Source organism: Cuculus canorus, chromosome 2 (genome assembly GCF_017976375.1).
Source record: "Cuculus canorus isolate bCucCan1 chromosome 2, bCucCan1.pri, whole genome shotgun sequence".
Classification (NCBI taxonomy): Eukaryota; Metazoa; Chordata; class Aves; order Cuculiformes; family Cuculidae; genus Cuculus; species Cuculus canorus.
The window spans coordinates 25,665,854-25,686,013 of NC_071402.1; the positions used below are offsets into that span (position 1 = coordinate 25,665,854).

The 20,160-nt window shown below is 46.1% G+C and overlaps 1 protein-coding gene across 4 annotated transcripts; it reads left to right on the plus strand.

Moving 5' to 3' along the window:
* The first annotated feature begins 5,503 nt into the window (after positions 1-5,503).
* CCNE2 (cyclin E2) lies at positions 5,504-20,140 on the plus strand. Of its 4 annotated transcripts, none has more exons than XM_054058824.1 (12): positions 5,506-5,579; positions 7,874-7,912; positions 8,006-8,114; positions 8,297-8,356; positions 10,289-10,440; positions 12,469-12,604; positions 14,870-15,016; positions 16,289-16,384; positions 17,110-17,244; positions 18,033-18,144; positions 18,627-18,781; positions 19,117-20,140. In XM_054058824.1, the coding sequence occupies exons 2-12, from the start codon at positions 7,899-7,901 to the stop codon at positions 19,216-19,218; spliced, it is 1,218 nt and encodes a 405-aa protein (XP_053914799.1). In that variant the 5' UTR covers positions 5,506-5,579; positions 7,874-7,898; the 3' UTR covers positions 19,219-20,140. The 4 variants fall into 4 exon arrangements, with proteins under 4 accessions (XP_053914797.1, XP_053914799.1, XP_053914798.1 ...); XM_054058825.1 differs by having other exon boundaries at positions 5,536-5,579; positions 8,009-8,114; XM_054058822.1 differs by having other exon boundaries at positions 5,504-5,579; positions 18,627-20,140.
* Positions 20,141-20,160: the final 20 nt, after the last annotated feature.

Genomic DNA, 20,160 nt, shown 5'->3' on the forward strand with positions numbered 1-20,160 from the left:
TGTTTGGCTGTTACAGGTGCTGCTTCTCACTGCAGAGATGCTGCCCTTACCTAGGTTTAACTGTGGTCTTTGTTCAGGAGATCAGCCATAAGGATTGTAATTTAAAGGTGCTTCATCCTTGGTGTGTTCAAAATGAGAGTTTAAATGTTGACGTACAGGAAAGGGTACGGGTCTCTGACAGGACATAGATAAGGCATGTCCTCTGAAAGGACTTTCAGGGCAAGATAATGTTTATTCCAAGATCCTTAGTGCTGGGAATAGTATATAATCTCAAGAAGCAAACAAGCACACAAGCAAATAACAAGAGCCATAACGACACAGTCCACTGGTTTGCTTTATGACTGCTGTGAAGTGATGGTATCTGCTTCTGAATGTGGGTTTAAAAGGCTGGTAACTCACACTCTCTGCTCCTTACCCTCTTAAAAGCATTCCTTGAAAAAAATCGAGTCAAAGAGGAAAACCTTTTATCACGCTTTTGCCAGTCTCATCCTACGAATTGTAAGGGAGCTGTTAAATCATTCTCAGTCTCAGTTTTCTTCCTCTATTATAAAAATAACTCTTATTACTGGTCATCTTAAGCTGATCAGGTTATCATACAGGCTTCTTATCAATAGCTGGTCATTGCCTATGCTCACTCTTGCTGCTATTGACCTTAGAAGGACATATTCATATGGTTATGACTAAAAGGTTTAGTCTGTGTTGTATTTTTGCTAACAGGTTCTTCATAACTGTAATATGGGATCTCTCCCCTCCAAATCAGAGAAAAAAAAACAACACAAGTCAATCTTGTAAGGGCTTAAAAATATTTAACCTTAATGCATGTTAAACCGGATCATGCCTTGTTTAAAGAAGTCTTTGGTATGAGACAAGCAGAAAAGTAGTAGAATATTATGGTTCTAATAGAAAACAATGGGTTTGAAATCTCAGGGTCTGAAGTTATCCCATGCTGTTCAGCAGAGGGAAAACATTTGAGTTTGGGAAGGGAGCATCTTCCTGCTAAAGGATCCTTCTTTAAGAAGGGTATAAAGCTTTGATGGTGTGTTGCTTAGGCTATGTAGCTGGAGCCATTCCGCCAGAAATAAGTTTTAAAGTCCTCTTAAAAACAGTGAAGTTCATCCATGCTTCTGGAGCAAGCCTTTCCCTTAACTAAGTCATAGAATATCTGTGATAAGATGCCTGTGACTCAAAAGGACAAAGCCTAGCAGCAGGAGTGAATGACTGTAATAAAAGATCCACTGCAACAAGGTAGCAGTACAGGGGCCATAGTCTGTGTTTTGTGCTGGATCACAGTGGAGCAGCATGCAAATGTTTATAATTAAATACAGCTCCCCTCCTTGGGAACAACCAGGTGGATTCAGAAGTTCTAGAACAGCAGTATTAAGCACGTGCAGTAAATGGATTCATCCTCATAGCTTTTGGTCTGTGTTTCATAGATCCCTAGTAGACTCTGGGCTCCTTCAAAGAGATCCATAATGGGATAACCAAGAAAAGCAGCTTCAGCTGTGTAAGCTTGTAATAAAGGTCCTGTAATTCTTGCCTTTCCCACGGGGTTCACACCTCCTGTGGAATGTATCTAGAAGTGGTAATTTTAATTAAAAAAAACCAAAAGCCACTGGACTAATCTGAGAGGACTTACCAGATCCTAGCACAAATACTGCTTAGCAGTTGTAATGTAGTTCTAGAAGATTAAAATATCTTTTCTCTTTTACACTCATCCCCCCCTAAGGAGGCATCCACATAATGAAAGAAGACATACTGTGTTAGCACACTTGGAAATGCACCAGTGTGGACTAAGTCACTTTGGTTTTATTGTCGCATCAAAAGATCAATGTGTTAGCTTGCATTAAAACCATAATTTCATTGTCTGCAGCAGGAATTTATTACTCACTGGCTTCTCAGGGTTTATTTCTGTACTGCTGAAAATTTATGGGAGAAGTTGCTGGCAGAGTGAAGAGGGCTTATGGGACCTGGTGCATTTGCCACCACTGAGGCAAAACCACAACTGTGGTGGCACGCAACCTGCAGCAACTCACATCAAAAGATGTGGAAAAATGAGCAGCATGGTGATCATAGTCTTTGTGCTGGCAGACCTGATCCAATTTTTAGCTACTATTTACTTTCCTTCCACAATGTGCCATGGAATTTATTCCTGATGGACCAAAACCTATTTGCTGCTTGGAGTCTGACTGCCTCCAAGCCCTAATTTGACATCTATGAGGCGTGGAGTTTTTTTAAGGAAAAAGATGCTGTCCTCGCTTGCTGGTCCCTTCATGAAATTCCAGTTCTTTTTAACAAGTCACCTGTGGTAGGGTTTCAACTTCAACAAATCATTCAAAGGCCCAAGGTTAGACCTAGGTCAAGTTTGCTCAAATTCAGGAGACCACCTTCTCTTTTTGTCTGGTGGAGCATGAGACGCATTTTGAGACAGCAGAATGTATCTTGCTCCAGGACTTCAGTGGAGATAACAAGCAGAGGTACCTCCTGAAGGCTACATCCACTTTAGGCATCCTGAACTGTGGGGCTGGTGGTGAATGTGAAGCTTGAGGGCAACCTTGAGAGCATTGACCATGAAATGGAGTTCAAGACCCTTAGGGCAGCAAGGAGGATACACAGCAAACTCACTACCCTGGACATCAGGAGAGCACACTCTGGTCCCTTCAGGGACCTACTTGGTAGGGTACTATGGCATAAAGTCCAGAAGGGAAGACAGGCCCAAGAAAGCTAGTTAATATTCAACGATCATCTCCTCCAAGCTGAGAGAGGTGCATCCCAACAATGAGAAAATCAGGCAAAAGGCCAGGAGGCCTGTATGGATGAAAAAGGAACTCCTGGACAATCTTGAACACAAAAAGGAAGCCTACAGAGGCTGGAAGCAAGGGTAGGTAGCATGGGAGGAATACAGTGAATTTGTCTGAGCAGCCAGGGACCAGCTTAGGAAAGCTAAAGCCAGACAGAATCAAAGCTGGCCAAAGTTTTGAAGGACAATAAGAAAAGCTTCCGTAGATATGTCAGTGATGAAAGAAAGACTAGGGAGAATGTGGGCCCTCTCCAGAAGGAAACAGGAGACCTGACCTCAATGCTGAAGCAGTGCGGGAAAACACAAGGAAGGTGGGTGGTGCTATATTTTTATGCTGCAAATAGGAGATGCAGCACAGGGGTTGGTGAAGAAGTAAAGTCAGTTGGACTTCTTGATCTGAGCTGATGTGATATTGACAGTTGACAAAGATTGTTCCTAATTCTTAATGTGCTTGAACAGATGTCAGTTGTCTGTGGTTTTTTATGTCCCTTTTGAGACACAGCTAGCAGATTTCTCCAAGATAAGGACTAGAATGGGCATTTTTTGCAGAGCTGAGGAGGCTGAGTGCCTATAACATCCATCTCATGCACCTGTTATGCATGCTGCTTTACTTGAAGTTTGCAGGAAACATTGCTGTAAACACGCACAGTTGAGACATGGCCTTTGCTGCCCAAGCCTCGTGAACTGTTAAACTGCTGTTAGTGACCCTACTGCAGCATCTCTGCCTTTGATGGGGTGTGCTGCCTTTTATCTTGCCCTTTAAAATGTCAAAGCTCTAAGAAGGTAAGCACTAAAACCAGGTTGTCGTGCTTAATTACTCTAATACATATTTGGAGTTGAAACTTGTGTTTACTCTTTAATAGCATTACACATGGGAAAAGAAAAAGCAGAAAGAAAACCAGCAATGAGGTGGATTTACTTGAAGGCAGCTGCAGCTTCTCTCCATGTTTTTTTTGCAGCACGTGTGCTCTGCACTGCAAGAGAGGAGATGGAAAGGACCAGTTGCTTCCCATTAGCAGAATAGTCACAGATCCCCTGCACTAAGGTGAAGGGCTGCCTCCACACACAACCTCTGGCACGGGTGTTTTAAAGAACAGCGTGCACTCAGAGTTTCTGTACCAAGAACGTGGCACTGGGCGATTGGTTGCTTCTAGGGAAGTGTGGATTTTTTTCTTTTTTTATGGTTTCAACAGAGGTTGGGGGATGATGTGATTGAGAGCTGCCCTGTGGACAAGGACTTGGGAGTGATAATTGATGAGAAGCTCGACATGAGCCAGCATTGTGCGCTCACAGCCCAGAAGACAAACCATACCCTGGGCTGCATCAAAAGAAGCATGGCCAGCAGGTTGAGGAGGTGATTCTGTCTCTCTATTCCTCTCTTGTGAGACCTCCTCATCTGGAGTATTGTGTCCAGTTCTGAAATCTCCACCATAAGAAGGATATGGAGCTGTTGGAACGGGTCCAGAGGAGGGACTCAAAGATGATCAGAGGGCTGGAGAATCTCCCATACTAGGACAGGCTGAGAGAGTTGGGGTTGTTCAGCCTGGAGAAGAGAAGGCTTTGAGAACTTATGGTGACCTTCCAGTACCTGAAGGGGCTACAAGAAAGCTGTGGAGAGACTGTTTACAAAGGCTTGTAGGGACAGGATGAGGGGCAGTGGGTATAAACTGGAGAGAGGCAGATTTAGATGAGACCTAAGGAGGAATTTCTTCATGATGAGAGTGGTGAGACACTGGCACGGGTTTCCCAGGGAAGGTGTGGCTGCCCCATCCCTGGAGGTGTTCAAGGCCAGGTTGGATGGGACCCTGGGCAGCCTGGTCTGGTGGGATGTGTCCCTGCCCATGGCAGCGGGGTTGGAACTGGATGATCTTTAAGGTCCCTTGCAACCCAAACAGTTCAATGATTCTATGATATTTATTAATTAAGCTTCGTGCAACCCTTGATGTTACCAATGACGGGGCCGTGTGCCCGGCACGGAGGGTGCATCATCTCCTGACAGAGCAAGTTATTGCAGGGCGGCATTCCCACGGCGGGTCCGGCCCCACTGGAGCAGTCCTCAGGGAAGGCTTTGGATGTGAAGGGCAGAGCCGGGCGCGGGGCGGCGGGCTGACACCCGCCCGCGACGCCGGGGCACGGCAGCGGGGTGCGGGGGGGCCGCATCCGCGGTGACAGGGGCCGTGTTTACATTCTGCCGCCGCCGCACGCTGCAGCGGCGCCGCGCGCTCCCATTGGTCAGCGCGGGCGGCGGCTCCGCCCCGGGGCGGGCGGGAGCGCTTCGCCGGGCGCGGGGGCGGTGCTGCTGCCGGCAGTGCTGCTGCTGACACTGGTGCTACTTCTGCTGCCGACACCGGCGCTGCGTTTGCTGCTGCTTCTGCAGACACCGGCGCTGTGGCTGCTGCTGCTTTTGCTGCCGCTGCTGCCGCTGCTCCCGACACCGGCGCTGCTGCTGCCTCCGCCGACACCGACACTGGCGCTGCCGCTGGTGCTGCCGCCGCTGCCGCTGTCACCGTCACCGACACTGGCGCTGCCGCTGCTACTGCTACTGCTGCCTCCGCCACCGGCGGGGCGCGGCGCCGGTGCTCGATGCACGGCTGGGGCAGGGCGGCCGGGGCAGCGGCCGTGTCCCGCTGCGGGGCGGCAGCAGCCCCCGGGCGGTGGATGGGCGGCGCTGGGCGCGGGCGGGAGCGGCGGCTGCCGCCTCGCACATGCGCGGCGGGGCCGCTATATAGCGGGTTGGCGCCGGCGCCAGCTGAGCAGCGCGGCCCGGGCGGCGGCGGCGGAGGTGCGTGGGGACCGGTCGGTGGGGACGGGGGTGGCAGTAGCGGTGGCGGGGATGGCAGTAGCGGTGGCGGCGCGAGGGGCGGGATCGGGGGCGCGGGATGCCACCCCGGGCACGGTTTGGGAGGCAGAGCGGCTGCCGCGGTGCTCGCATGCGGTGCTGTCCCGCTCGGGCGCGGGGCGGTGCGCGGGGATTCCGCCATCGCCATCCCCGGTGCCGCCGGGATGCGGGGTGCTGGGATGCCGGGTTTTGGAGGGAGACGGGCGCGGTGGGGGCGGGGACGGCGCTTGGCGGGCTGACCCCGATCGCCGGCCCGCGCCGCCCGGCTCCCGCCTGCAGCGGAGGCGCTGAGCGCGGTCCCTGGTGCGGGATCCTGTGTCCCCTGCCTTGTCCCCTTGTGCTGGGGTCCTGTCTCCCCCTCTTGTGCAGGGTTCTATCTCCCCGCCCTTGTTCCCTTGTGCTGGGGTCCTGTGTTCTCCCCCTTGTACAAGGTTCCATCTTCTCCATCCCCACCCCCTCCACCCCCCCCGCCTTGTCCCCTTGCGCGGGGATCCTGTGTCCCCCTTTTCCCTTGTGCAGGGATGCTCTCCTCTCCCCCACACCTTGTCCCCTTGTGCTGGGGTCCCGCGTCCGCCTCCCCGATGCGGGGTTCCATCCTCCCCCCTTGTCCCCATGTGCAGGGATCCTCTGTCGTGTGCCCCCCCCTCCCCCCCCTTGTCCCCATCCCCGTGTGCGGAGATCCTGTGCCCCCACCTTGTCCCCATGTGCGGGGCTCCTGTGTCCCAATCTCCTATGAGGGGGTTCCACCTCCCGCCCTCCCCCACTCGTGCGTGGCTTCTGTTCCCCCTTGTCCGCCTTGGGCGGGGATCCTATGTGCCCCCCCTTGTCCTGTGTCCCCCCCTTGGGCGGGGATCCTCTGTCCCCTTGTTCCCTCGTGTCCCCCCGAGGCCAGGGCTGGGTGTCCGGGCTGCGGGGCCGCGTCCCGCCAGGCTCCCTCCTCCCGCCTTCCCGGTCAGGTTTTGGAGGGAGCCTGGCGAGGCGGGAGCGCGGGGGAGGGTCCTGCGCCCCGCCACGGGGAGGAGGGCGAGGAGGAGGAGGAGGAGAGGAGGAGGGGGTCTCGGTCTCGGTCGCGGTCCCTGGGGGCGGCGGGCGCCCCTTCCCGCCCATCGCGCTCCCCGCCCGCCCGATTTGGCGCGGAACCGGCGCGGCGGGAGCGCGGCCCGGCAGGTGGGGGGGAGGCAGTGCCGGGACCCCTGTGTGTGTGAGTGGCCCCTCACGGCGTGTGTCCCCCCCCGCCCGGTCCCTCGGGGCTGGGAGAGCACGGCCAGCCCCAGCCAAGCTCCGCCGGCATCCCCGCGGGCTCCCAGCGGCACCGGGAGCTGCTGTGGTCCTACGCCGTGGAGTCATAGAAAGGTTTGGGTGGGAAAGGACCTTAAAAATCATATAGTTCCAACCCCCCTGCCACGGGCAGGCGCACGTCCCACTAGATCAGGCTGCCCAAGGCCCCATCCAGCCTGGCCTTGAACACCTCCAGGGATGGGGCATCCACAGCTTCTCTGGGCAACCTGTGCCAGTGCCTCATCACCCTCATCATGAAGAAATTCCTCCATATGTTTAGTCTAAATGTGGGTATAAACTCCAGTTTATACCCACAGCCCATAGTCCTATCGCTACGTACCCTTGTAAACAGCCCCTCCCCAGCTTTCTTGTAACCCCTTTCAGGTACTGGTAGGTCGCCATAAGGTCTCCTCAGAGCCTTTTCTTCTCCAGGCTGAACAACGCCAACTCTCTCAGCCTGTCCTTGTACGGGAAGTGCTTCAGCCCTTCTCCTCTTTATAGCCCTCCTCTGGACCCTTTCCAACAGTTCCGTATCCTTCTTATGTTGAGGATTCCAGAACTGGGCACAATACTCCAGATGAGGTCTCACAAGAGAGGAATAGAGGGACAGAATCACTTCCCCCACCCTGCTGGCCACACCTCTTCTGATGCAGCCCAGGATATGGTTGGCCTTCTGGGCTGTGAGCACACATTGCTGGCTCATGTCAAGCTTCTCAACAATCTGCACCCCCAAGTCCTTGTCCACAGGGCAGATCTCAATCACATCATTCCTCAATCTGTATTGAAACCATGACGTCCTCTGCTGGGGTGTTCCTTGTACCAGCAGACCCCTTCCCCAGCCCCCGTTTCAGTAGTGTAAAGAAAGCTCCTCTTTGTGATCTATCTTAGATTGCAAAGTATGGAACTTGGTCCCAACTTTCTGAGATGTTAACTGACCATGTGTTATTCCTTTGGTCCAGGTAGAGATCCTGCAACCCAAAGAAGATGTCAAGACGCAGGTAAAGTGTTAGCTTCGTAATACACCAAGCTTATCTATATTTGTCTAACAACTACTGCTCTCCTAATATCTAAAGTTATTTTGCTCTTCTCAGTAGCCGATTGCAAGCCAAGCAGCAGCAGCCACTGTCATGTCAAGAAGAGTCTCCGCAAGAACTGCAGGCACCAGAACGTCTCCAGACCAGAAAAAGGAGAACGGCAGAGGTGATCAGTTTGGGCAATTTGAACAGTTTAATAATATTGAAAGTTTTCCAGTGCATTTGGATGGGAGAATCTTTACTCTGCTTCATTAAAAAGTGGGGCAAGTGTAGCAACAGTTCACTTTAGCTTTAGAAGTGGGTGTGCTGACTGTTGTTGTTGGATTGATTGTGTGTCTCTGTTCTCAGGAGGAGATAAAGAAAAGAGAAGATGAGAAAATTGCTAAAAAGCACCAATATGAGATTAAGGTAATTCAATTTAATGATTACCGGCTCAAACTAGGTGAGGGAGTCCATCTTGTTTATACAGTGGGTGAAAAAGCATGCGTTCCACAACAGAAGTATCAAATAGGGGAAGTTTCTACCTCTGCATACTAAAAACTACAGGAGCTCTGCTCCTTAGCATCTTTATACATGTTTTTGCTTCTTTACACATGGCTTCAGTGCAGAAGCCTCTGCAAGGTAAGGTTAGAAGTAAAAATGAAAACAAAACCAGATATTTCAGAATAATTCCATGTGCAGAGCAGGTAAGGCCTAGAGCAAGTCTAAACAAGATCATTGCACTTGTTTTATCTTAAGGTGTGGTTTCACGGCCATTTAAGTTAAGGTAACTCATAACTGTGCAGGCCCTCTAAACTTTGATTTAACAGTTCTTTTGATTATTGATATCAACTTAGGAATCTGTTTTAACCAACATAGGCTCCTCCTAAACCTAGTGTGGTACCTTACAGTTTTTTATTTTAAAGTGTGTTAGTAAAATAATGTCACTTTCTATTGCAAACAATGTTGTTATTGTTTATTGTGTTTGTAAAGTGAATGAGACTAAGAGCAATGGTGAAGCAAAACTCTTCTGATTGTGCAGTTGTCTTTGCAGACTGTGTAGGGGGAAAAATGCTATGTGTCGCTATGTCTGTTGTATTTGGGGTGAAACTGTGTGCTACAACTTACTTTTGCTGAAAAGGGGGAATCTTGCTCCTCTTTCCTTCCTTGATAGCTGGCCACACACTCCATTCCCTGCCTTGCTTCATTTTTGGTTCTCTTTAAACAAGGCAGTGTGGATGTTCACCTTGTAATAATTTGGTACTACAAAATGGGTTAATGTTCTGCCAGGTTAGAGAGTTGAACCAACCCAGCAGAGGGTCTCACAAGCATCAAACCCAACAAAAGTGGGGAGGCAGTGATGATCATAGGAGCAGGATGTCCCTTTTGTTGTGGCTGTGTGCTGTTAAGATCAGTTCTGCTGAAATATGTAACTTCACTCTTAGTGTACTTTAGTCTGTCTGTAAATATGTTTAGGTATACTAAGGAAATCTTATGTAGTTTACCTTGCAAAACAGCTTTATAGGAGAAGATTCTGCGTTCAGGGGCAGGTGTTGCCGTTCTTTGGGAACAGGATCCCCCTCTAACTCCACAGAGTGTAATTAAAGTTCTGTGTCACCATTTTGAAGGCTGTCAGCCATTACAGCACTGCATATGCTCCATGCATGTGATACCTCCCTACTTGAAATGGTTACGTACAAGCAAATAAGCATTAGTGAAACAAGTTACAGAGTTCAAGTAATCTAGAATTCTTTCTTTAAAGATTTCTACGTGAATAACTTTGGGCTCTTCTCTTTTTGAGTCATTGCATCCCATATTTGGCACTGGTAGGCTGAGAGATAGTCCACAGCTGCTGCTGGCTGAGTGGGTATCTAGCTCTCTAGCTGAGATGGGTGGCTCCTCTCTGGAGTGCTTAATTGGAAAGATAACAAGTTGCTCAATTTCCACTGAGAGACAGTAGAACCTCCACCCTGTCCTTTCTTTTCCCCCTGAGTTGATAAGTAGATAGGACCAGCAACCTAATCTCCTGGGCTTTGGTAGCAAAGAGTACCTTTGCCTTATGTACTGCAGCTGAGCAGCTCAAGCAATGTATATGTTACTTGTGGGTTCATAAACAGTTTTCTTCCTCAAAGATGAGTTTCTGAAATATATCAAATTTGTTTATGCATGTTCTGTCTTGACAACGAAAGGCTTTGCTGGCATTTAATCTGTCTTTTCTTGGTTTCAGCACTTGAATTGGTGCTGAGGTCTAGAAGACTAACATATGTTACCTATATTGTTGTTTTTACTGTAATCTACTTCTTGCCTTTCTTGCTCTCCTAATAGAATCAGCATTTAAAAGTTACCTTGTTTGTGTTGCAGAGCTGTTGGCCGCCCACAATAACAGGAGGCATCTCGCCTTGCATAATTATTGAAACGCCTCACAAAGAATCGGTAACCACTGACTTCTCAAGATTTAAAAAATACAGGTTCAGAAACCTCTTCATAAATCCGTCACCTTTGCCAGAGCTCAAGTAAGTTTACCAGACACAGCAGCTGCTGATGTTTTATCAAATATGCTGAACTACTGTAGTAATATCTGTTGTTGTGTTATGTTTGTATAATAGTGGGCAGTACTCAGCCTGTACTTCAACTTGTCTCCTCATCCCACACATAATTCAATGTCCAAAAAAAAGACAGAAATTGTTTGGTTTCCCCCCTTTTCAACCTTATAAACACACCAGACAGATAACTTTCACCTTTCAGAGATGGCCTTTTAAGAGGCACGTAATGCTTAAACTAAACTTCTTTCAGTGCTGCTGGAACTGAGTGACCAAAAAATACTAAGCAAAGTCTTATTTAAGAACTTAAAAATGTAAAATAAACTTGTGGCAATGTTGTTGTGCAGGTAGCTTGCTAATGCAATGCAGTATGCTCCGTGCAGTCAGAGCTCTAGAAAGTTTCCCTTCTGCAGAGGGATAGATTAGCTGGTTAAATTGGATTTTTCAGTTTCTGAATTTATTAGCCGTTCAGGTATGTTAGATAAGTGCACCAGTTGATGTTCTACTGGCCTGGTGCCTAATGAAAGAGATGTTAAATTTAGTGCAATGCATTAGAGAAAACTTACACTGAGGTGAATGAGGAGAGAAGCAGAACATGAAGCACTCCTCTCAGAGAACCTTTCTTTCTAAACTGTTTTTTTTGTATTTGTTCTGGCTGAAACTTGATCAGGACTGGGAGATGCTGCGTGGTGGTGTTTTGCATCCATACAAAACAATCGGTCTATTACTCTTTTTCACTGAATTTCAAACTCAACTGCTCTTCTCTCTGTGTCACTCCCAAGCCTGCTGAACTCTGCTCTTCTCCATACCTATCAAATCACGGTTTTGTGTATGTGTTGGAAAGCTTAGTGCAAAGTAGCTTATCTTCAGTATAGTAAGAAAATGAAAGAGGGTGATAAATGAGGGAATGTCACTCACTCCTTTAGCAAGTGGCTGGAAACTGCTGGACCCCAAATATATGTTCAAATATAGAATTCCAATGCAAGGAGTTTAATTCTTGATGGTCAGCTTTTGCCAATAGGCACCTGGTAAAGCTGAGTTTCATCCTTTCCAATGAGGATCATTTACTCTGTCCTCCCTTGCTCACGTTTTCCTGACTGAAGATCATAATAGGACATGTATCAGTGCCTGTCTGCTTAAATAGAGACTTGTGAGTTAAAAAAGCAAGTGTCTCTCCAGCTTTTAACTTATGATGGCAGCGGAATGGAACTGATCTGGGTTAGAATTTGCGGGTGATACCAGTGATCAGGTCTGTTTAGTCTCTGCTTCTGCTCAGGAAAAGGTAAATGTATAACTCAAAATTTCAGTGGGAAATCAGCATTGTGTTAATTAACAGGCTGTCCCCCTTAGGAACTGTAGGATAAGAAGTACATCTAAGAAAAAAAGGCACATCAATTCAAAATAACAGTAACTACAAATTAAAAATTATCCATATTAATGATATAAACGTCATTTTCTTCCCAAGTAGTCTTGAGTGCTAATAAACTAGAAGTTAGCAATAAACAAGAACTCCTTTTTTCTCACAACAAACTGTTTCTGAGCCTCAAGGTAGGCACGGATGAGTGACTTTTAAACACCATCTGTAAATGTTTTTCTCAAACTAAACTGGACCACTTTGTGCGTGCTCTGTGTTTCTCGAGGAGTGGGCTGGGTTTTTTTTAATCCCATTTTTTATGGGAAGGTTTGGTTTTTATCTTGCCCTCTGGATAGCCACATAACTAGGAAACTCTGGTTGTGTGTGCAACTTTAGGGTGCCCATGTTTGGTTTTATTGGCTGTTCTATGAAACTGGACTTGCTGGTCATCTTGGCAAAGTGCTGCTGCGGTGATGTAAAGTGTTCGAAGTATACCTGCAGCTTTCTAATTGCCAAAAGGATCTTCTAGTATGCGTGATGTTTCTTTTTGTTCCTCAGTGTCTGTAAACAATAAGTAATGTTTTTATACTTCTTTTGTGGGGGTGTATATACATTTAACAATGCTTTGTGTAACTTTTTTTCCGCAGCTGGGGAAATTCCAAAGATGTCTGGCTCAACATCCTGAAGAAGGAGAACAGATACGTTCACTGCAAACATTTCACATCACTACATTCTAGTTTGCAACCTCACATGAGATCGATACTCTTAGACTGGCTCTTAGAGGTGCGTTCCTTTACCTACTTTGCTGTATTGTGACTGTGAATCGGGCAGATGAAAGCACAGCTTTAACATAAAGAGATAATAGCAGAATGTTCGGCCTGGTAAATGCTAAAATTAGTTTGCAGCAAAAGGGCTACAAGTTAACCACTTTTCATCCTCTCCATGAGCTATGTTTGGTCTTCCCTGGCAGGAATGCTGAATCTTCCACACAGGGCAGTGAGTAACAGCACTTAATGTTTGCTCTTGCTGGGATAAGTCTTAGGGAGGGCAGAAATCTGGCTTTGAGAGACCAGTATTGGAACTGCTATAGACAAGTTAGTTACAGAACTCTGCCTTGACATCTTGGACTGTAGCTAAGCCATGAGACAACTACATCAATGTTGAGGACTTGAGTTATCGCCCTGGCCCTTTAGATGTCAGCCTCTAATACTATTTTCTGACTTACTAGTGACTTTTTAATTCTATCCTATCAAGAGAGCAGAAGAAAGTAGTTTGTTAGTGGCTGACATCTGAAGGTTCTTTTTATAGACAAGCTCTTATTTGAAAAGGATTACAAATAAATTGTATCCATGTTCCAGTCTAATTACTGTACTTCAGACTAGTCCAGTTGCCAAACAAAATGGAAGCTCTCTATCTTGGCAGCCTATGCAAAGGAATATTAGTGTTGCAAATAGAGAGCTGTACTCCAAAGGTGTTTCCAAGAGGTCTGTATTGAGCGTGTTCAATCACCACTGTCAAATGTGGCCTCTGACACGTGTAGTCCTTGCCCATCAGCAGAAGAGACCTCAGAGGTTCACCTATTCCATATGAGGAACTCTAGGGAAGCAGGCATTAGTGGCACTCTTGCCGTCTTGGTGGAATAGTGCTAACAGCATGAAAAGAAAGGAGCATGTGGCGCTCTTATTTAAAAAAGTATGGTCTGAATTTAAAAACTATTCTAGTTGTGTAGGTCACTACTTCCTCCGAGGTGTAATTTGCATATCACTGTTAAATTGTGTTTTATTGCTTCTTTTGGAAAAGCTTGAATTCTTGGGAAATCATCCTATTACAGGAAAAAAAAATATCAGCAAGGGCCTATACAGTGCAGTGGTTCTATACAGTGCAGTGGATTAAAATCCCAGCAACTTTCAGAGTCCATCATAGCTCCTAACATTGTCTGTGGTAACATTATAACTGGGATGCTAGTAGTTAATAGTATCAGAGGAGTACATCAATTGGCAAATATTAGATCAGCTCTAAAAGAATAAGCTGCGAGGTCATTGCCAACCAGTTGTATTTCTGATGGTCGGGAAGGGTTTTAATTTGCAAATAGGCTTTCAATGCTGTCTCAGGAAACAGCCAGTAGTGAGATTTTATTGTGATTTTGTATCTGCGTGAAATAATGAAGCATAGCAGGAAGCTTGGATTTGTGGTCTATTTCATGGATAGTCTTTCCTTTTGACTGTATATTGAATATAAGTAACTTACAGGTACCTAACTAGTTTCTAGTTGTGGAAGGGAGACAGAGTTGCAGATAAGCCGGAGCTGTAGGAGACCCACCTAAATTTAATTAGAGATTAGAGGAAAAATTAGGCTCCCGCATAAGATCTCTGGTTTTGTTGAATTGACATTTGAACCACTTTGATACAATACAAGTATTAAGAGTTCTTGCCAGGGAAAGCTGCAAGTGTACGGAACAGATGGCCGTTCCTGCAGTTTTGTTCCTGCTTAGCGAGGCTGTTGGTGTGCCTGAGGGGCTGCAGGCAGCGCTCATGGCTTGCCAGCAGGGCCACCTTGGGCCAGAGCTTCCAAAGCTTAATAGCTTCAAGTGTTTTAGTTGTTCTAAAAAACCTGGGACGGCTCTGCTAAGAATGCAGGATGGATCTGCTCAATGACTTCAACTTGAGGTTTGAGCCCAGGGTATTCTTAATCAAGCAAATTAGTGTCTTTTTTTTCCTACGTTGTTTCCCCCCCGCCCCTCCCCCTCGTGAGGCTTCCTTTCATTAGAAAAATGTACTTATTTTTAGGAGAGCTGGATACAACAGTACACTTTGCAAGTACGTTAGTGCATCACAAACAATCTGTGTTTAGGTGGGAGCATGGGAAATACTTTTTCCAGTCGCATACTAACCCCTACGTCATAACACACCTATGTACATGATGGTTTATGTGTGCAAAAGATAAAATTGTGCATACTGTGCTTTACTCTTAAAGCTCGATTACTCCAATGTGTGTGCATAGAGTTTTACAGCGGAAAACTGAGTTGTCTGTGTATTTTTCCTGTTGTAGGTATGCGAGGTGTATGCACTCCACAGGGAAACCTTCTACCTAGCTCAAGACTTTTTTGATAGATTCATGTTGACGCAAAAGAACATTAACAAGAGCATGCTTCAGCTCATAGGAATTACCTCATTATTCATTGCCTCCAAACTTGAGGTAAGAAGGTTAAGGGGAGGAGGATGTAAAGTTCAGAATAACTAAAGAGACTGATAACACTTTTATTTCTTCTGCCTGAACATTTTTAAATCGGTGGGGTACATCCAACACTGAAGGTCAGAAGGGGCACTTTTTTTCTCTTCCTTTGATCCTGCCTGTGTCAATCTCTTGAAGTGTAGTCTTTGTCCTCCCTTTCCTCAGCAGGAAGGAGACCACATAACCTTAAAAAGTATGCAAATGTGCTAGGAGTAGTTTTGTTTTGTTTTGTCTTTTTCCAAATTGGCAATTGGCAAACAGTCCCAGGAATGGGTGTAATACTGGAAAGAACTCAAGCCAAAGTCTCAAACTGCCTGCGCATCAGGCTGATACCCCTTTAAACCCCTTTAGTTGAAAGTTTTGGGTTCTTTTTTTTTTTTTTTTCTTTTAAAAGTAACATAATCAGTGCGGTGATGGTGATCTGTTACGTTGCACACTACATCTGTGAGCCCCGAGTGTATTTTTGAATGCCTGCTTTATGTAGGTCACAGTAGGATAGAGGACCGAGAGGAAGATTTGGGATATTAAGTTTGTACATTTGAACAGCTTCCCCCACACACACGCAGTCGAGCTGTTTCGAAAGTCAAGGTAGTGCACAACAAGCAGCTGTCTATCTTAAGGAAGCGTGTGGGACGTCAGGCCATGGAGCCACCTGGTACAGAAGCAGCTCTGCTGGCAAGTTCTCTTTTACAAACACACCTACCTACACGCACAACTGGGTTGGCAAATGTCTTTTGTTGGCCATCTCTGCAGCATGGATTTTGCCACCTACAGTGGCAGTGGGATTTTCTCATCTTTTTCTAGCTTTTTCATCTAAATCGATTAGACTACATGGTACTGACATTAGTGCAGGCTATGGACAATAGGCCTTCTCTAGTACTGCAATGTGCTGTATGAGAATGAGGACAGTGTATGTTTGTACTGCCAAGTGGAATAGCTGAGTAGGAAGTGGCATAAATGGAGACATTACTCAGTCAGGTTTTATTTCCCCAAAAGCTAGGAATATTGCAATAAATCAATTGTGTTTTACAACAGATGACATATAACCTACTTGGTTTTATTTTCTCCTCATCCTGTAAGTTTCAAGTCAATTCATATAAAAAGAACAACACAGTTCTGGCATAAAAATGATAATATTCCAATATGTACTCGAAAGTATTTGCCAATATCTTCTCAAGCTTTCTTAGAATTGTAAGGAACTCTAATCTTTGCTTTCTTCCCTTCCCCTCTTTAAAGGAAATCTATGCTCCTAAAATACAGGAATTTGCTTATGTTACTGATGGTGCTTGCAGTGAAGATGATATTATAAGAATGGAACTCATTATGTTAAAGGTAATAACTTTGTGTTTATGACACCTGTTTAGCTGAGCTTTCTATCTTATGTCATTTATCTGCTTAGTAAAGATCATGTTCAGTATGTCCCGCTTTCTGCCAAACAATGAAGCCTTCGTAGTGGCTTCACACAGTGGACTGCTGAAGCCCCCATCTGGGGGGAAATCCCTGTCTGTTAGAAAAGGACAGATTTCTCATTCTTGTGTGGAAGTAAAGAACCTGAACAGGTATAATCAGACACAGGACGGACCAGAAGGTCCTCGCTGTAACACCATGCGCTTGCCAGCATCCTTCGCTGTCCAGGAGCAGGAGCCCATAGGCCAGGCAGGCAATGAACTGGCAGTACTTGGTGCTCCTCACAGTGGAAAGGGTCCATCTTTACCACCACAGAACTCTGTAGCCGGAAGGAAGGCTTGGGGAAATACTCTAATTTCCCGGCTTCTAAATGGGGAAGATACATAAGATCCAGTTGCACAAGCATAGGAAGGGCATTGAGATGATAGATACATTTTTGTTCTGATTGTAATGTAGCCCGTTCAACAAGCAGTGAAAACACAATCTAAAAAGAATATTTGTATTTGAAATTGTCCATAGTCTTCAGTGTCTTTTGAGGATCTGTGCAGTAGGCTGAGCAAACTTGGAAGGGCAGGTATGGGAGAAGAGATCAGAGCACAAAACTATTCTTGCATGCTTAAGGTGCTTACCTGTTTGTTTAACATTCACAGGCTTTAAAATGGGAACTCTGTCCGGTGACAATCATCTCTTGGCTAAACCTCTATCTTCAAGTGGATGCTCTGAAGGATGTTCCAAAAGTGCTGCTACCTCAGTATTCTCAGGAAAAATTCATTCAGATCGCACAGGTAGGTACTAAACTGTACTGGAAAATGCTTTTTAGGATGATTAAAGCACAACTGCACACTTACGGACCAAAAACCATTAAAGAACGTCTTTCCTTGTTTCACATCTCCTGGTACTTTGTTAAGAAACATGTGATTTTGACTGCCAGAGAACTCCGTGGTCTGTTTTCAGGAGGAGCACCCATGTGTTTCTTGTCTCCCTGCTCTCATGTATTTTAAGACTTATCTGTACACTGGAAAAATACAAATCCTTTTTTTTTAATCGCTGCAGCATTTTGCAAATAGCAAACATCTGCAACAGCCCCAAGAGCAGGGTGGATGATTTAAGGCAGTTAACTGTTTCTTCCTGTCTTGCCTGTAACAGTGTTTCTCTGTGTTCACCTGGGAGGCAGTCTGAGGGGTGTTCTGACTGACTTGAAACTACTGTTTCAATTTTTATGGGCACGGTTGTGTGCGGCTGCCTTGCAGAGCGCAGGTATCAAAGTCACTTTGCTGCTAGGTAATATTTTAATGTAGGAAAATACCATTCTGTCAGGAGTTTAAAGGTGCACTTAAACATGCGCAAGTGAAGCGTCTTGCACGCTACTGGTAAAAGTACAAATTGGTTTGCATCACAACTCTGAGAGACCCACTTGAACTGCAATTAGTGCCAAAAATAACATAGTTGCATGTAATCCACGCTAGAAAGCTGAAACAGAGCATAGACTGTAGGCAGGGCAGTTTCTGAGCAGGATTATACAGAAGAACTATCTTTTTAGGATTTGTAACTTATTTTTTCCATTCTTCCTCAGCTTTTAGACCTGTGTATTCTGGATGTGAATTCATTGGACTTCCAGTACAGAACACTAGCTGCTGCAGCGCTCTGCCACTATACCTCAATCGAAGTAGTCAAGAAAGCTTCAGGTGAGAAGCCCTGTTGGCTTCGCATTATCTGGCTACTGCTTTCTCCCAAAATGTAGCCAGCCACCAGTCACCCTCAGTTAACCTTTCTGCCAGTTTCTACAAGCCTGTCTCTTACAACATGGAAAAAAAATTAGATCATTTAACTCAGCACTTGTCCCTCCTAAGGTGCCATACGGGATTGTGACAGCAGTGTATGCTTCTGTAGCGTGAACCAAATTCTTGTGCTCAAGCAGAAAAAGTCACTTCAGCCTCCCCTGGGGAGCAAGAGGAACCCTTGTGGCTGGAGAGCTGCTCTGCTCAGGAGCCGGTGCTCACCATCCTCTGGGCACCCCACTTGTAACTAACAAGCACAAGGAAAAGCTGGGAGGATCTTCCTGAATTTTTATGTGCAGTATTATTTGTTTGAAATTTATGACTGTATTTGAACACTGTGCAACTCCTTCATGACTTCTCAATCCCTTGCTGTGTGTTTTAACCTCTAGGCCTAGAATGGGACAACATTTCAGAGTGTGTGGAATGGATGGTTCCCTTTGTGAGTGTGGCCAAAAAAGTCCCCGCAAAGCTGAAGAACTTTAAGAAGGTTGCAGTAGAAGATCGACATAACATCCAGACGCACACAAATTACTTGGACATGCTGGTAGGTAGTTTGTGGATAAGCATTATACGCTGCTCCTCTGAGGCAGCTGAAATGTGGACAGATCCATTCCTGCTTGCACCAGGTCTGGCTCACCTTTGCCAGCATGGTTGGGGTGCTCAACCTTTTGTTTCTCACTCTTGCTTGATGATGCCAGTAACCAAAGGTGGCAAGCCATAAGCAAACTTGGATTTCAGGTATTGGTGAAGTGTTTTAAAGATAATCATCTTTGTTGTGTGACAATGCTTTGTTTTATTCAGTATCCTAACTCTTACTGATGAAACAAAAGCGGAGCTTGCCTGTTAATACCTGTGACATCATCTTCTCCTAATACACAGGAAGAAGTTAACAGTGGAGTAGCATCTACTGCCCCAGGTCAGTTATCACCAGTGCCAACAGGAGGAATAATAACCCCTCCCAAAAGTACAGAGAAGAAATGAACTATGGACAACTGTCAAAGAGTTTCAGAAATGAATGCTTGGTGCTTCAGGCCAGGACCATGCTGAAGGTGACTCGTGCTTTACTGCTACTCAAGACTTGGGCAGAAAAAGCATCAGAGCAGCAGATGGAAGTGAGACCAGTACAGACTTGATAAAGCAGACCACACCTTCCTCCATGCTACCACAGGAGCCCAGGCTACTCTGGTCCATTCTCAGACACGACTTCAACTCTGACCATTCCAACATTTCAAGAACTTCTTAAGCATGGGTGACTGGCAAAATCTGCCCACTCAAATTACATGTCAGACTTGCTTTAACTTGTGCCAGCCCTCCAGGGGAGTTTACAACAGCTTGTATATATTACCTCCTCGCTTCTTTTGTCTTGTCTTGGCAAGGTCAGAGCTTAATGCCCCTCAGTTAGTGACCCACGAGCTCAGGTGCAGTATTAGAGGTCAGTGGGTAAGCAGTTTACGTTTGGGAAACCACTCTGTCCTTGCATTACAGTGTTGCTAGCCCTGTATCCAATTCTAGCTCCCTTTAAGGTGGCTCTTTATACATTAGAACTGAAGCTGGTGGCAGCCTTCATCGCCAACATCAAGATAAAAGTACAAGCAAAGATGGTGCTGCTGAACTAACCTTAACTGGAAGAAGTGCAGTCCCTGAAGGAAGGAGCCACCAACTTTCAACACGAACTGGAGAGTAGGGAAAAAAATGAGCCACTTGGTCATTTGAATCAGCATTTTAAACTTTTAACTGTGGAGCTGTGTTTTACCAGTGCTTATAAACAGCATTAACTACTGTGTATTCCTTGGAATATTCACTACCTCTGCCAATGAGGTGCTTCACTCCTGTGATGAAGGGACAGTCTGAGGAAAGATGGGGATCAGTCCTCCTCCCTCCTTCCAGATGCTCCTACCTGTGCCCTGCACCCAGGGGCAAGTT